The sequence below is a fragment of the Eulemur rufifrons genome, chromosome 25, assembly GCF_041146395.1.
Source record: "Eulemur rufifrons isolate Redbay chromosome 25, OSU_ERuf_1, whole genome shotgun sequence".
Classification (NCBI taxonomy): Eukaryota; Metazoa; Chordata; class Mammalia; order Primates; family Lemuridae; genus Eulemur; species Eulemur rufifrons.
Genome location: NC_091007.1, coordinates 14743052 through 14760376, shown reverse-complemented (window position 1 = coordinate 14760376; position 17325 = coordinate 14743052). Strand labels below are relative to the sequence as shown.

Sequence of the window (17325 nt, the reverse complement as noted above, 5' to 3'; positions counted from 1 at the left end):
TCTCTCCTAACTTGTGTTTTCTTTTTCCTTTATTGGGACGATAATTTTAATATTATTTCTTCACTTGTTAAGTTTCTTGAATTTCTCTGATCATATAAAATTTATCCTACTGGCCTAATTTGTTTTTTGAGATTGGTGAGGTATTTTCCTAAAAGTACTTTGTTTTGCATCAAGGTTATTCTTAATTCCTTACCTAAAAACACCAGCTTCAAAAGTTTACGGAATATTTCAAACACACCCCAAAAAACAACCACCATTAAGTCCTAAGATCCTCTCTAAGAAACAACAAATCAAGACATATGCTTAAAACTCAATGTCTATGTCTATTAATACATTAATACTACAATACATTAATACTACACTTCCCTGGTCCTTATACTTTTATTAATTTTTTCAGAACAAGTTTAGGGAATAATTTTTAATTTTATAAAATTATATATAAAACATTTTGAAATATATCAGACGCTAGAAAGTAAACGATGAAAATAATCCAGAATTTCAACTGTCTAAGGGAAGAGATTTTTAAGTTTCACCAATGTGGGATAAATATGACTAAGACACAGATCAGAGAAATAAAACCAATTATCTAGAGGAACAGTAGAGATAGATTGGAGAAAGTATTAGAACACCATGTATGAGAATGTAAAAGTATTTCTTAAAAAAGAGAATGAGTTAATAAGTCTTACCAAAGGACAAAAAAAAAAAAAAAACTGCAGGAAATAAAACTGTGTTTAGTTTTAACAACTACATTTACCACACAAAGTTGGAAGTCCACACCAACAGAAACAAACAAGGTATAAAACACAAATTTTGGAGAGAATAATGTAGTATGTATCGGGAAACTTACAAGCAGCTTATACTGAAGCAACATAAAGTTTGGGAAAAGAAGAGCCGAGACTGGAGAGTGTAAGGACCAGATTATGAAAAACTCCATATACTAGGCCAAGGAGTATGACTTTTATCCCTTAAGTATCAGAAAATTCTTTAAGTAAGACAGTGTGGCATGGTCTGATTTGCATTTAGACAGAGCATCAATTCTGGGAGCACCTAGAGAATGGATTGGATAACAGAACAAAGGTTAGGAGGAAAGAGTTCAGATGACAATGTAGGACTTAACCAAGCAGAGACAGTGGAAATACAAAGGAAAAGTTAAACTAGTAACAGGGAAAACCTTAAAAAAAAAAAAAAAAAAAAACAATGACCAAGAAAATGAGAGAGGAGAGTTTAAGTTAACTTCCTAGCATAACTCTGGTTTAGGTGGCTCAGCACCATACAGAGAAAAGGAACAGAAGAGGAGAAGCAGGCTCAGAGTGGGAATATAAGAACTGAAGTTTATTAGGTTTTTGGAAACATGAGTCTAGAACTCGGGAGAAAAGTCTAAACTGGAGGCACAGATTTGGGAAGCTAATGAATATAGGTAACAGTTGAAGCTACAGACATGTATAAGATATTTTCCAAGGGAGTATGTGTAGGATGAAGAGAAAATACAGGGTGAGGAGGAGGGACAATTAAGGACTAGTCAAAGAAATCAAAAAAGGTACTGATGTAATCTCAGAAAGAAATGAATAGCTGCAAAGGCCTACTTCCAAGGGAAAAAAAAACTCTCTAAACAGTAACCTAACTTTCTACCTTAAGAAACTAGAAAAGGGAAGAGCAAACTAAACCCAAAGCAAGTAGAATGAAGGAAATAATAAACCTTAGAGATAGAGAACAGGAAAATGGAGAAAATGAACAAATCAAAAGTTGGTTCTTCGAAAGGTCAATAAAAATAACAAAACTACAGCTAGAATGAAGGAAAGAGGAAACATGACACACATTACTAAAATCATGAACGAAAGGGGGCCATTACTAACAGCCTCATCAAAATAAAAAAGGTAATACTATGAACAATTGTATGCCAACTAAGCAGATAGTACAGATAAAATGGGTAAATTCTGATAAACATACAACTACCAAAACTGACCCAAGCAAAAACAGAAAGTCTGAATGGACCTAAAACAAGAGATTGAGTACAAAATCAAATTTCCTCAACCTGGTAAATGGCATCTATGAAAAACGCACAGCTAACATTATACTTAATAGTGAAAAACCAAAAGCTTCCTCCATAGGATAAAGAAGACAAGGATGTGTGCTCTCATCAATTCCAATCAACACTGTATTGGAGGTGGCAGGAGGGGGAAATGGGGAGTTGTATAATGGCTACAAAGTTTCGATTTTGCACCATGAAAAAATTCCAGAGACTGGCTGTACAGCAATGTGAATATACTGAATATTACTTAATTTAAAGATTACATGTTATGTGTATTTTACCAAATTTTTTTAAAAAGCTAACACTTGGAAGAAAAAAAAAACAAACCACAATATAGATTTTTCCAACTAAGTCCAAGAAACTCTCCCTTAATTGCCCAAAGGACAAAAATCATTCACTAGATGTCAATCCTACATTTGTCTTTGCAATTAAAAATATAATTCCATTAACTTCTTTTCTCTATGTGACTGAGAAAACAAAAGCATCTGACTATACTAATATAGAATTCTCTCTCAAACACAATACTGTAAAACAAAAAATTTCAAAGAAAACGCATATTTATGAGTAACATGACAACTGTCCCATCCAATTAATACAACACAGTACTTTATTAATGATGGCATCAAAGGATTTACACGGCAGTTCATTCACAATTGCTCCTCATGATGTCTACTTTCTTTTTACCCCAAGTATACTTTTCTAAATGAACAGGATGCCTCCAAATTCTAATATTCCAAGAACTGAAGAGCCATTCTAAATTTAACCCTGTGAACTAAAAGGGATGTTAAACTTCTTCAGCTTTTATGCTTCCCTTCCAAAGAATGGCAACATCTTAGGTTTATTCTAAAGAATAAATCCCTACTCTAGATACCCAATGTTCAAGAATTCCTTGTTATGAAGACTATTCATTATCTAAGCCCCTGCAGATACAGCTTCCACAGGGAAGCAAGAGTTATAAATAAATATACTCATTAATAAAATGATTACTTATAAAATGAGCTTCCCACCCTGACCACCGCCACCCTCAAAGCAACAGGAGTGTCTATGCCTGCTCATTATGGCATCAGTCTCTTGCTGGCTGTCAATATTGTATACATTTGACAATAAAATCCAAACACAATGCAAATTGACTACAAATTAAACTACATTAGCAAAATATATAAGATTTCATAAAGTTAATGAAAAACATATTGTAAAACTCAGAATCCTATATAAACAGTCACGAACATGAACTGGATCAGTTAACACCTGAAAAAGAAAATCAATAAAGATGACACTAGACTAAAAAGGAGTTTCTGTACATCAAAGCATCAAGGAAGGTTCTTGAGGAAATTAAAGAAACCCTTAAATATTTTTGCAAAAATGATCTTCATTATAGCTACATTGCAAATGTGAAAAATGATAGCGTTTGCCTTATATGCTGATTTCAGAATCCAACCCAACAAACTAGATATAATTAAAAAGGCTGTCTTCTATTTATTCACTATATGCAATACAGAGGTTAAGACAATAAAAGTATTCTATACATTAATAAAACAAAATCGTAAAAAAATAAAATTCACATTCCAAGTTGTTGTTAGAAGCACTAAATTCCTGGTGTAGGTACCAATTACTAACAGCATAGGCAAGAGAGAGCTCAAAAGAACTAGAAAAACTATTTGCAAAAATAAAAACTTTCAGAAACTTAAAACAATACCATTATCATTTTGCCTCACAAAGAGACAATAAAAGCCAAACTGATGAACTATGTTGACCTATCATCCTCCTGCAGGCAATCTACAAAAATTTTTCACTAAGATGCTGAAGGATCACTCACTGCAGTGCTTGATTTTATCTAATCAATAGAACATACTAGCTTTCAATCAGAATTCTCTATAAAAGGCAACCTCTGTGATAAATGAACCACTAGAGAAGATTCTAATAAAACTTACCATTGTGTATTGCATTCAGCAACTCTGAGAACGCTTTTAAGTAAGGAAAAAAGGACTTCAGGTTAAGATCATTCTCAAACACACAAAAGAAATACATTGGCATAGACTGAATTAGCATAATAAAATTTCACTAAGTTTACTGTGTACCATTGTTTGAATCATTAAAACTGCAAGCTTGGTTCAGTTTTTACATGGTATAAATTTCTAAATATTGTATACCATTTGTCCACATATTACCTACTAAATTTAGATAATATGTTAGATATACTGTCATAATGACAATAATTTCCTTAGTAATACACATATATATATTAAATCACTTTTCAAAAGACATTTAGCAGTCTAACCATGTAATAATATCTTGCTAAAAGTGAGTCTCCATAGAATGCAATTCTATATAGGTATATTTACCTTAGGGCATATTCAACAATATTTATTATAAAGAAAAAAACCTCATCATTTAACCCTATCAAACATTCTCATTTCCTACACTTCAGCATAAGAAAGTCTCAATGTATGTAGAGGTCTAAGCAAGAAAACCATCTAATGCGAATATACAAATATTGAAAATTTATATTAAGACTACTGGGAAACAAAATACCAAAAATATTATTTCATCAAGGAGCAGGAGTCACAATTCTGCAATAGAAGAACCATATTAAAAGGCCAAAAATAATTAAAATTTGCCCACAATTTGACTATAATACAGATCCTGAACACGAGACAAAGCAGTATGTTAAGATACCTTTGTAGAAGAAAGAAATCCATTCAAGTCAAGAATTTGTATTTTGGAAAATTAAAATGTAGAGGTTCAGAGGCGGCATAATATACTAAAGTAGAAGTCAAAAAGCTTGGGTTACCAACCCAGTTTGACAACTTACTAGTTGTTGGACAAGCTCCATCATGCCGATACTGCATGGAAATTTCTGTTGGGAGGGAAGAAAAAGAAAATCAGCAAAGAAGTTGCCAATGACTCTAGGGTTATAAAAGAAATGGGCCAAAAAAATGGGAAAATTCACCGAGAAATCTAGCTCAGTAGGCCAACCAGAACTGCAGGAATAAAAATTATAAGCTAATAATTGGGATGTGAGGGGTAGGAGGACCAAACATAATGGAATTCTCACAAATCTTAACGGGACAGTGTGAAATGTACGTGTGTGTGCACAAAGGATCAGGAAAAGACGTAAGGGCTCACAAATGAATCTGCATAACAAGTGTCTGAGAATAAATGGCTCCATTAATAAGAGGTAGTGTGGTTAGCTACGTGATACACTAATGTGCTTTAGATAATTCATTAGATGAGAAGAGTTTATCAAAACCACTTGAATATTGTGGTCAATTAGAAATTACAATTTAAGCATGATAATTATTTAGTTTATCTATGAGCATAAATCTACTATGACTTATATAACAGTATAAAACTGATTAAACTACACTCAGGTCACTTTCTTGTACCTTACATTTTTAAGAAAGATAATGAATGAGACATCACTCTTAGTCTTTTATTCCACCCAAATGAGGAGAACAAGCAGAGGGTGACCTAAGGCAATAAAACATTGCTAAAAGCAAAAGCTGCTCAGAATATGAGAAATAAATTTCTATATGACATTCTAAGGGGAAAAATAATTGATAAAACCAGGACCAAGCTATGACTCAGAGGACTTGGTTCACTAATCCTGGAAACAAAGTTTTTAAGAGGAAGGATACCTGGAATTCTCCGAATATTATTTAACCAAAAACATGGCCCCCAACAACCACAGGTACAACAGAGCATCCCAGGAAACCATCACCCACTCACACATCCACCCATGTATGTACCTCAAAAGTCTAGTCCAAGCGTGGGCCTACCTTGAGTAACTTGAGCTAAGAAAAAAGACAAAAGCAAGGTAGAGCAAGCTAGCACTCACTTGCAAGTGCTGTTAATGTTAAAAAACAAAACAAAACACTGTACATTTGATGCTGTTCAAAAAAACCCAAACATTTAGTCCACTTCAGAAGAATCATCTAGATAGAATGTAGTCTTTGGTGTAAGTCAGGTAACACTTGAAAATGGGATGTATCGCAGATTTTCCACCTTAATGCCTCATTACAAATCTAATACAAGTAAGATTTGAAAGGGGAGGTGGAGGCCACTGAAGAGACTAACATAGCATATTACAGAGAAATGGTAGCTGCTTGGAATGGTGCTAAAAATAATCAAGGATACTCATAAAAGCAGAAGGATTTTTTTCAATGGGGAAAAACTGGAATATGGCTATTCTGGCCTTCGATCTAGCACTTCTGCACAAAGACTGCCATGACACAGGGGCAGCAAATACTTAAATCACCAAAGACCAAAACAAAAGTCAGGGTATTTTCCAAGAAAGCTAATTCCAAGGTATATCCTCGTCACTGCAATATATAATATGCTATACAATTTTCATTTATGAGCAATATAATCAATATATATAAAATCATGATCCTGAGTCATTAAGATAAATTTGAATTATGCTCACTAACTGCATGGTCTATAATACCTTATTAGTAACTGCACTGCTTAGAGTTTAATGCACTAGTTAGTCACATCTTTATGATTCCCTTATTTGTTTACAGAATCACTGTCTATTCCTAATGAAAACAGTTTATCAGGAAAAGATTTCTCAGTTTCATTTTACCAGCTTACACAGATAAGATATAAATAAGGATATGTCTAGTAAGAACTCTTTGATAGCTACAAGGGCTCAACTTAAAATTTCATAACCTTCATATTTCAGTAGAGGCCAAAATCTTCTCTTGAAGTGATCTATTCATATTAATAACCTGTCTCTATGAAAGCTATCTCACCCAAAGGAGTGCCTTTCCAAAATATGCTCTTGTAGCTTTTATCACCACCAATAAAGACTTACAGCACTGAAATGGATTTCAAGTAACTTCTTAGGAAGATATGGAAGCATTGTATTAAAAAACTAGAGACTAAGATTTTTTTTTTTTTTTTTGAGACAGAGTCTCGCTCTGTTGCCCAGGCTAGAGTGCCCTGGCGTCAGCCTAGCTCACAGCAAACTCAAACTCCTGGGCTCAAGCAATCCTTCTGCCTCAGCCTCCCGAGTAGCTGAGACTACAGCCATGCGCCACCATGCCTGGCTTATTTTTTCTATATATTTTTAGCTGTCCAGATATTTTTTTTCTATTTTTAATAGAGACGGGGCCTCGCTCTTGCTCAGGCTGGTCTCAAACTCCTGACCTCGAATGATCCTCCCACCTTGGGCTCCCAGAGTGCTAGGATTATAGGCATGAGCCACCACGCCCGGCCAGATTTTTTTTTTTTTTTTAATGACGAATTATATACAGGTTGAGTAGCCCGAATCTGAAAATCTGAAATCCAAAATGCCCCAAAATTCAAAATTTTGTGAGAGCTGACATGATGTTCAAAGGAAATGCTCATAGGGGTATTTTGGATTTTTGAAATAGGGATACTCAACAGATAAATATATATAATGCAAATATTCCAAAATCCAAAAAAACCTCAAATCCAAAACACTTCAGATCCCAACCATTTCAAATAAAGGACACTCAACCTGTACTTTGAAGTGACACAGTATGCCTCTAGAAAGGAAGTTAAGGCTACAGCACCAACCCCTTGTCTTTTAACAAATACCTGATTTTTCTCAGAAAATATTATGTTGATTTTTGTAAAATATATATATATATTCACATATATACACAATCAACTTTCAGTTTAATAATAGTAAGTTCTTATAACGTGGTGAAAATAAATAGTAAAGCGGAAAGGACAGGCATGGCATGTCAACTCTTCCAAACACCATGAATTTTCCATGTTTCAAAAGGCCTAGTACCTAACTTCAGATCCCAAAAGAATATACGCAGAAAAAAATTCAATCAAAGCATAACATAATCTATAAGCCCCAAACTAACAAACCTTAGCAATCACTTAAAAAAATACACTAATTTTCCATTTTGTGTAAGTCAGTGTAAAACAGTAGGTCATTTATCAGGATGTACTTCATAAAAATTTTACAATCCAAATGCTTGATCAGACACAGGCAGGTTACAGGTGTTTTCTGGGTTCCTAGTTGGATTTCATCTAGGGCTTCTGGAATAAATACACTACGCTACAATTTTAACATGTCATAAGAACATTTTGATTATTCTTAAAACTGATGCTTTTCACTAACAATTTCAAGAGAGAATCACATCATTAGAACCTGATTCTACTGCTGCTTTATGTCCTAGTTGTGGTAAAATAGGAGAAATAATAACAATGGCAGCTGTCTTCCTATTTGATAAGGCTGTCTCAAGGATCACATGAAATAGTAAACAAAAACTTTACACACTGTTAAGTATACTCAAATATAAAATATTGCCATTACTGTCAACTAAATGAGGCAGCATTTTTTTTTTCCTTTTCCATTAATGGTTGTCACCATAGCTTACTGCAACCTCAAACTCCTGGGCTCAAGCAATCCTCCTGCCTCAGCCTCCCAAGTAGCTGGGACTACAAACATACCCCACCATGCCTGGCTAATTTTTAAATTTTTTTGTGGCTGGTCTTCAACTCCTGGCCTCGTGCAATCCTCTCTCCTCAGCCTCCCAAAGTGCTAGGATTACAGACGTGAGCCATTACACCAATTAATTCTTTAATAATGGTAAATTGATAGAATTCAGTCAGAATTCAGTCTTAAGAGAAAGACTATTAGCCTATTAGTCTGATTTCTTCAGTCTGGCATCCAACTCTCCACGAACCCCTCCCACTGTGTCAACATTACCTGCCCTACGCCACAAACACAAGCTTCTTGTTGCTATTAGGCTTATCCCCCAAATACACCTTCACTTTCTTTTCTCATAATATTATTGGCCCTCTTTTTCTGCCTATTTCAAAGTACAACCCAATCTCTCCATGGTCTTTTCTAACTTAATACTTATCCTACAGTGGCATGTAATACCACATGAAAAGCTTTACAAATTATTTGTCTTGTAGCTTGGCTATATAACCACTTGGAAAGCAAGTACAAAAATCACACAGGTCACCGTTAACCACATGATATCCACTCATGAGATTACTGATGGTATTCGTTCATTTTTTTTTAAATGACGCTTTGCATTTATTATGTTCAAAACACTGTGCTGGCAGTGGGAATACAATGGTGAACATGACAAACGTAGCCCCTCACCTCAGGAGCTAGTATTATTATAGTGGATGTTGTAGTCTAGCATCATGACCAGCAGGTACTTATAAAGGTCACTTTCACCATTACTAAATTATCAACCTGCCATTAAATGAAATCAGTATTTTGAAAAGAGCATCATGAAAAACAATTCTCGATGATGTAGCACACCGGACAGGTGGCCCTTTGTATCCAAGAGGCTCCACATCTGTGGATTCAACCAACCTTGAATAGAGAAGTCAGTGCTGAACATATACAGACATTTTTTCTTGTCATCATTCCCTAAACAATACAGTGTAACAACTATTTACATACCATTTACATTGTGTTAGGTATTATAAGTAATTTAGAGATGATTTAAAGTATATGGAAGATGAACACAGGTTATATGCAAATACTATGCCATTTTATATCAGGGACTTGAGCATCCCAGACTTTTAAGAGAGGTCCTGGAACCAACCCCCATGGATATCAAGGAACAACTGCATACATTTTCTCCTTCTTACTTACTTATATAGGGGCAAGTTTCTTGCTTTTACAATTACTAAATGATTTCTCAATTTAAAATAAGTCCAGAGGAAAAATTAACTTTTTCATACCAGTAGGAAATGCTATTGTTGAAAGTTACTAATTCAAATTTGCTCATGGATTCCTTTGCTTAAAGTATGACTAACATTATACTAGTATATGCTTTACACCCTCATCAGCAAACAACTGTTGCATTTTATAACTGAATAGCTTTGAGCTCCAAGCAAAACATATACCTCCATCAGCTAAGAGGAGGTTTGAGAATTCTGTTTCTGGTTCCATATAATGAGTGATAACACTTAATGCGGAAAAGTACTTAATACCGTGTATGTATGGCACATACTAAGTGTTCATCAACAGTCAGCAATTCTTAACTTTCTATGGCTAAGAAGGCCTAATTCTAAATATTCAGGGCATTTAGCCAAGACTCTTCTAGATAAGGATCAACTTTTTACTATTAAGTTTATCAATAAGAAATTGCTCTGACCTAGTCATAAAACTTATTAAGATGTATAAAATTAAAGAATATATTATCTCAAAAAGTTTTGAGGAATTTTATTCCATCATTATAGCTTTAACGAGACACATATAATCTTCAGAGTGATTTTTAACATAATTTTAAAAAATTCTTGGCAAGTTAAATTTGTTAAGTCATTTATTTTTGTGATATATTTATGGTAATTTCTCCCTAAATTACTATGTTTACCTAATGGCAAGGTAAAAAGAGATAAAAACCCAATTTTTCCTGCCATAAACGTAGCATAAACACCACTCTCTGGAATTAGGCATCCTGTAAGGAACACTATTTTCTATATTTAAAATCTCCCCTAAACTGTAACAGGTAAGAAATTTTTTTCAAGAATGTGAACCAATATTTTATTTATTTTAATTAATTTTTTTTTTTTTTTTTTTTTAAGAAATAGAGACGGGGTCTCACTCTTGCTCAGGCTGGTCTCAAACTCCTGACCTTGAGCGATCCTCCCACCTCGGCCTCCCAGAGTGCTAGGATTACAGGCGTGAGCCACCGCGCCCGGCCTATTTAAATCTTTTTAATGAACTTCTTTCTCGTTGCAATTTATATATCTTTTCTCTTTCTAAAAGAGTGGTTCTCAACCAAAGGCAATTTTGGGCCCCTAGACACATTTAACAATTTTAACAACATCTGGAAACGTTTATGATTATCACTGTGCGAGGGCTAGTGGGCGATGAGGTGCTGTTGGCATGTGGTGGGCAGGGGCTAGGGATTCTGGTAAACATCCTGCAACACACATGGCAGCACTGTACACAAAGAATCATCCCATCCAAAATGTCAATAATGCTGAGATAAACCCTCTAGAATGATCTAATCCTTCTAGATTCCACTCATTTCTCAAAAAAGTCTAGTAAATAGGTCTATCACAGGCACTTAAGCTAGCTAAAAGAAATCCAAAAAAGAATTTCTGGCTATGTGATCTTGGGCAACTTGTTTTTGCCTTTCAAAACCTCAGTTTTTATCAGCTGTAAAATGGTGGCATTACTTCATATATATATATATATATATATATATGTATATATCTGTTGTTAAATAATAAACATGAAGCACTTAACAGAACCTAGCACATAACAAAAGGTAGGTATAGTTACCATTTCTCACATCTGACTCTTATATATCCTCTCTTCTCTCTTGGAATAGTCTTATGTTTGTTTACTAAAATTAATACTGTATATGCACAACTACAAAAAAAATCCAAAATTCTATATTTATAAAATATACATGAACAGTATTCATTAAATTGCATTTACTATTTTTCCATACCATTTCCTACCTACCCTTCCCAATAACTATTAGAACTGATACAATCAATCAATCAATCCATAATAGTTTATCTTAGCTAAAATTTCATTATTTCAACCATCAGAAATCTAAAACCCAAAGAGTGGTGAGGTTTACAATCAACATTTATTGAAAAACTATTTATCTAAAATTCAAAATGCAATTTAAGAGATAAATGTTGACATTTAAGTTAATATCAAAACTGTTAAAAGTTTGTCTAAAAACATGCGTTTTCAAGAACTTTTTAAAAATTGAAAATAATATTCATAATACAAATTGCAGGTTACAGAAGCACCCCAATGGTATAAATAACAATATATTATCAATTTATGTGTACTACAATAAAAGTAATGATGGCCAGGCAGGGTGGTTCACACCTATAATCCTAGCACTTTGGGAGGCCAAAGTGGGAGGGGATCACTTGAATCCAGCAGTTCAAGACCAGCCTGGGCAACAGTGAGACCCCATCTCAAAAAAAGTTAAAAAATTAGCCAGGAGTGGTGGTACACACCCGTGGTGCCAGCTACTTGGGAGGCTGGTGCACGAGGATTGCTCGAGCCCAGGAGTTGCGAGGCTGCAGTGAGTTATGACGACACCACTGTACTCTAGCCTGGCTAATAGAATGGGACCTTATTTCCAGAAGAAAACACACACACACACACACACACACACACACAGTAATGGTAAAATCATTAAACATATTTGAGAACAAAATTAAATCATTTCAGGTATCTCCTGAAATAAAACATGATTCCTAAATTCTGTAAATTTAAATCATTTATCACTAGTTGAGAAATATTCCAGATAGAGTAATTCAAGTAATATTCTTGTATGAGGAACTGTTTAGAAAATGAAGACTAAAAACGAAGTTTAGAGAAAGGGAGCTCAAAAAACAAAACAAAACCAAACCTACACCGACCAAAAACATTGCACAAAAATTCTCACATCTTAAATATGAGTTCTGGGTTGGTTTTAAAAATACTATACATGTAAAACAAAAACAAAAATAGGAAATGAATTCTAGTTGTTTTATAAGTAATCCATGACCAGTAAGACTTCTGAGCTTACATTCAGTTAAAGATTAGTGCCAAACATCTTTCCCAAACACCAAATTGTCTTTCTTAAATTATAAGACATTTTTATTTTTTTCATTATGAAATGAAAAAATTGAGAAATGTCACTTTAATTGTCACTTAGTAACGCAAAATATTATCGTAACAATAGTTTAAAGCTTAGGGGGTTAGAGGAAGAAGGGTGGTGGTAGGAGTGAGGGAGAAAAACAATAGGCAAATCCCTACCTGAACCAACTGGAGATGAGCCAACACTAAGACTTTGTAAACTTCCATTCCTGAGCAAGGTAGGAGATTTCTGAAGACTAGAGCTTGTTACACTTCCTGCAGCTGATGCTACAGATGATGTTGGTGAAGCAGAAGAAACTGAGAGATGAGAAACATTCTCTTGACTTTTGTTTCCTTTGGGTCTACCAGGCCCATGCTTACTTTGTTTATTTCCTTTCCTTTTCTTTTCCTTTACAGTTTCTTCTTCTATGCCAGAAGTTTGAGCCCGCTTATATCCTGCTGCAGGAAGGCTGGAATTACCCAAATCTCCAGGTGAATTTTCAAAGCTTTTAGGCTGTGAAATAACAGCTGAGGTCGAAGGGAGACCAATTAAGGAACTAAAACTATTTACCCCCCCTTCCTGGCTTCCAGACTCTCCTTTATGTACATCTTTGGTTGATGATGACTGTTGGGAGTGAGTGTAACTGTCATTACGCAGATCTGAGTCTGTAAAGCTCAAGAAATCCTGGGGAGACTGCACTGAACTTCCAGAAGATGATTTTACACTGCCTGGAGTTCCTGAAAAACTGCCTGTAGTAAAAAAAAAAAAAATGGGGTAGGAAAAGAAAAAAGTGGATGCAAAAGTTCCCATAAGCAGTAGAAGTGATACAATCATCAAAGAGAAGAAAGGGTAAAAAAACTAACTACAAAACTTAGGACATCACTGTATAATAAAGCTAGATTTGAAAAGGGTTATTACTGAAATCCAGTTTACCTCTAAAATTATCTTTAGAAACACTTGTCATTTTATAGGTAGTATCAAACATTTACTCTTGAATTGCAAGCTATTACTTACTAAGATACAAGATGTGCTTTATTTAACCTACCTTTTACCACAGCAGCATTTCTCTGTTCTCCCCCAAACACCTCCTGTATGCTTGAGGCAGAACTAAAGACCAGCAGCCTCCTTTTGACAGTCTCTGAAGGAGACCTAACAAGACTACAATTCAACTCTGAATGTCTGGGGAACTACTTCTTTTTAAATATTAAAGATATGATTATAAATGTTCCCAACATACAGGAAGAACCAAAAGATGTTTTTTTTAGGTTCCGAGTTCTAAGTTTTAACTCTAAGACATATCAGTGATGGCTATTATTCAGATGTTATTCAGCTGAATCCACCCCCAACAAAACACAGATTTGATCAAAGAATGGTCAGATGGAATCTAACCTATACCTTACATTCTCACAGTCCCCTTTCCGTGGAGCTGCATAAAGAAAAAAAACTAGCCACAATGGCTATTCTCTCCCTGCTCTTTGAAGAACACTGGTAGGCCACCTTATCCTAAAGAGGTGTTTAAGAACCTCAAAGTTCTTAGTTGCCTTGTAGAAAATTAATATGGCCTGGGATGAAAACACAGTTTGGCCCACTATCCCATTTTGTCAAACCTCTTCACATGTGCCAAGTGAAGTAGCAAGTCTTTAGACTCACTTGTGCTCATAAAACTAAACTACATCATATTTTAACTTAAGTTTCTGGAAACAAAAACTCAAAATATATTGTTTTATTGGAGTGGAAAGGAAATTTCAGGCTAAGCATTAAATTTTATTGCATATTCACAAGTAACTACACATAAATCCACCTAGATATTACAAAGACTTTTTTCCTCACACACAAGAAACAATTTCTTTTTAACTAAAGTCTCAAGGTTTTGATTTTTGAATTTTAACCTCTTCTGAAACAGCTTATTAAAAAAAACCACATCAATATTTCTAAAACTTAAGTCTTTCAAGAGTGCCTCTGTTCTATTAATTTTACAAAATTATTTCTATCTATGTAGGCATTTTCAGGCTATGTCTATTCAGAAAAACATACATATTAAGAAGTCATTTACATTATATCAATCACTTAAAGATAATTATAATTTGCTACATAATTAGCAGCTATTAGAAGTTCTTTATTATCCATTCTGATCTGTCACCATCTGCTTTCTTTTACACTTTTTTGTTTTTACAGCTGATATTAAAAGCTCACTACAGCAAGCAAATTCTTTTACATATTTAATATATGCAATACTTTAAATGTAAATTTTCTAAAATTCACATACTTCTTGCTATGAAAAAATACAACCAATTATCTTAAATACCCTATCTTTAAATTTCAATTTTTAAAACTTTTTGTAGATTACCTCTAATATGCAAACATAACACATTCTCTAACATATATTAATGGAGGATAAAAAAGAGTCTTCAATGGTATAAAGTTCAAGAAAATGGGGTATTTTCTTTCTAAATTGATTAGTAATTCACCAATGGATTAAAAACTCAAAAATGTAATTTTAATAGTGGAAAATAAAGTCTTATTTATAGAAGTGTTGACTGAATTCTGCTAATATCACATTCAAAATGTGAATGAGGTTACATTAAAGGTTAATTAAGGTTTTACTACTTACTTTGTTTTCCAAAGTAGTATAAAAATAACAACAAATATATATTTTAGTAAAGTAAAGCAGTAAATCTGGCATTTTAATCTTTTCTACTTGTCTAAGCTTTTGATATATGAGGCACGCACACACACGCGCGCACACACACGCGCACACACACACACAATCCTGGGACTTGAAAATCTTCAAGCCCAGAATAACTACTTGTATAAAATACATAAATATGCTTTTTCATGAGAGGCCAGCAGACTAAGCAATCTCTCTACATATTCAAATTTTATCTTGCTAAATTTTGGATGTAAGTTTCATTATTAGCAGAAGCTTGAAAGGGGGCAAAGAATTTTCTTTTCTCATTTACTCCTAGGGTTGGGGGGAGGGGCATTTATTATATATTTTACTAATATATTTTCCTCCAAGAGCTTTAACATTTCTATTTCTCAAAATATTTATGTTCACGTTAAAAATTACACAAAGTACAAACCTAGAACACAAGGTTAATGTAGTCTAAAGTTTAGCTGAGTTACTTTGTTCTCCATAAAATAGAGTTGCCATATAAAATAGCATGCCCAATTAATTTTGAATTTCAGTTAAATTATTTTTCAGTATATCTCACATAATATAGGAGACATACTTATACCAAAATATTATTTGTTGTTTAGCTGAAACTCAAATTTAACTGGGCATCACATAAATATAGCAGCCAAAATTCTACTTTAAACTTCAAGCTTTATAATAAATGCATTACTAATCAACAACTATTATTAACTAAGACCTATTTAGATCCCCTAAAAATTGCTCAGAATTTGTTTACCTACTAAAACTGTAAACCTTAACTATTTTAAATGTTTAACTAGGAAAAGTAAATAAAAAAAATTTATAGAAAAGAATGACTATTCTATGGAATGGAAAGGAAAACTCCAGCTTTTATTGTTTTTCTCTCCAATCTTAAGCTTTATTCCATATCTATTTAAAAAATTGCAGTTCAACTTTGGAAGCACAAATCATAACATAAAAAGAAACCAAAAGTCCCAGAAACATTTTAACAGGAAACACTAGTCTTTGAAGTAATCTTACTATAGCATTAATCATATAATAATCTAGAAAAATCTATTACTTGTAAGTAAAAAATAAATTCTTTTACAAAGCGTAACTGCTACTGACCATGATAAGAAAAAGAATTTTAACTAAAACGTCATAATTGATACCTTGTGGAAAGGGGCTAGCTGCTGACACGGTCGTTCCTGGATTTCTTCCACCACCAGGCTTTCTTCCCCTTTGACCTGAGCTGTGAGCTGAAGATTTCTTCCCTTTGCCCTCTGACCCTCTAGTCTCTGAAACATCTTTTCCACTAGAGGTGTGTGCAGAGACTTCCTGGAAATTTGCATTTGTAAATCGTGCTGTAGTATCTTCCAAACGCTTCAATGATCCAGATATAGAGTTGTTGCTAGTGCTTGTGTAAGTCTAACATTTTGATTCAAAAAAGTAAAAGGAAAAAAAAACTGATTACATTTTGGCTACAGAAAACATGGCAGTAATAATAATAAATGGATTTGTAAAATAAACATATTTTGAAAGTCTGAGCTCTAAAAATATTAGTCCACCTAAGAAAATCATATAAAAACAAAGTCTATTATAACTACTTTTCTTTAAAAAAAAAAAAAAAAGTATAGATACTTTATAGCAGCAGTCCCCAACCTATTTGGCACCAGGGACTGGTTTCATGGAAGACAATTTTTCCATGGACGGGGGAGGGAGGGGATGGTTTCAGGATGACTCAAGCGCATTACATTTATTGTGCAGTCAAACCTCTCTGCTAATGATAATCTGTATTTGCAGCTGCTCCCCAGCACTAGCATCACTGCCTCAGCTCCACCTCAGATCATCAGGCATTAGATTCTCATAAGGAGGATGAAACCCAGATCCCTGGCATGCACAGTTTACAGTAGGGTTTGCACTCCTCTGAGAATTTAGTGCAGCTGCTGATCTGACATGATCTGACATGAAGCGGAGCTCCTGTGGTGACGCAAGCGATGGGGAGTGGCTGTGAATACAGAGGAAGCTTCGCTGGCTCGCCTCCTGCTGTGCCTCCTCGCTGTGCAGTCAGGTTCCTAACAGGCCATGGGAAAGGTCTGCAGCCCAGG

The 17325-nt window shown here is 34.3% G+C and overlaps 1 protein-coding gene across 5 annotated transcripts in view; it reads right to left on the bottom strand.

Annotated features, from left to right (window-relative positions):
- MLLT10 (MLLT10 histone lysine methyltransferase DOT1L cofactor) overlaps nucleotides 1-17325 on the bottom strand; it is a 187714-nt gene that overhangs the window by 49881 nt on the left and 120508 nt on the right. For all 5 annotated transcript variants that reach the window (XM_069458815.1, XM_069458817.1, XM_069458816.1 and 2 more), the window contains 4 exons: nucleotides 16390-16645; nucleotides 12762-13331; nucleotides 4842-4886; nucleotides 3961-3993 (listed from right to left, as the gene is read on the bottom strand). In XM_069458815.1, the coding sequence (XP_069314916.1) occupies nucleotides 3961-3993; nucleotides 4842-4886; nucleotides 12762-13331; nucleotides 16390-16645 (904 nt within the window). The remainder of the gene's footprint in view (nucleotides 1-3960; nucleotides 3994-4841; nucleotides 4887-12761; nucleotides 13332-16389; nucleotides 16646-17325) is intronic.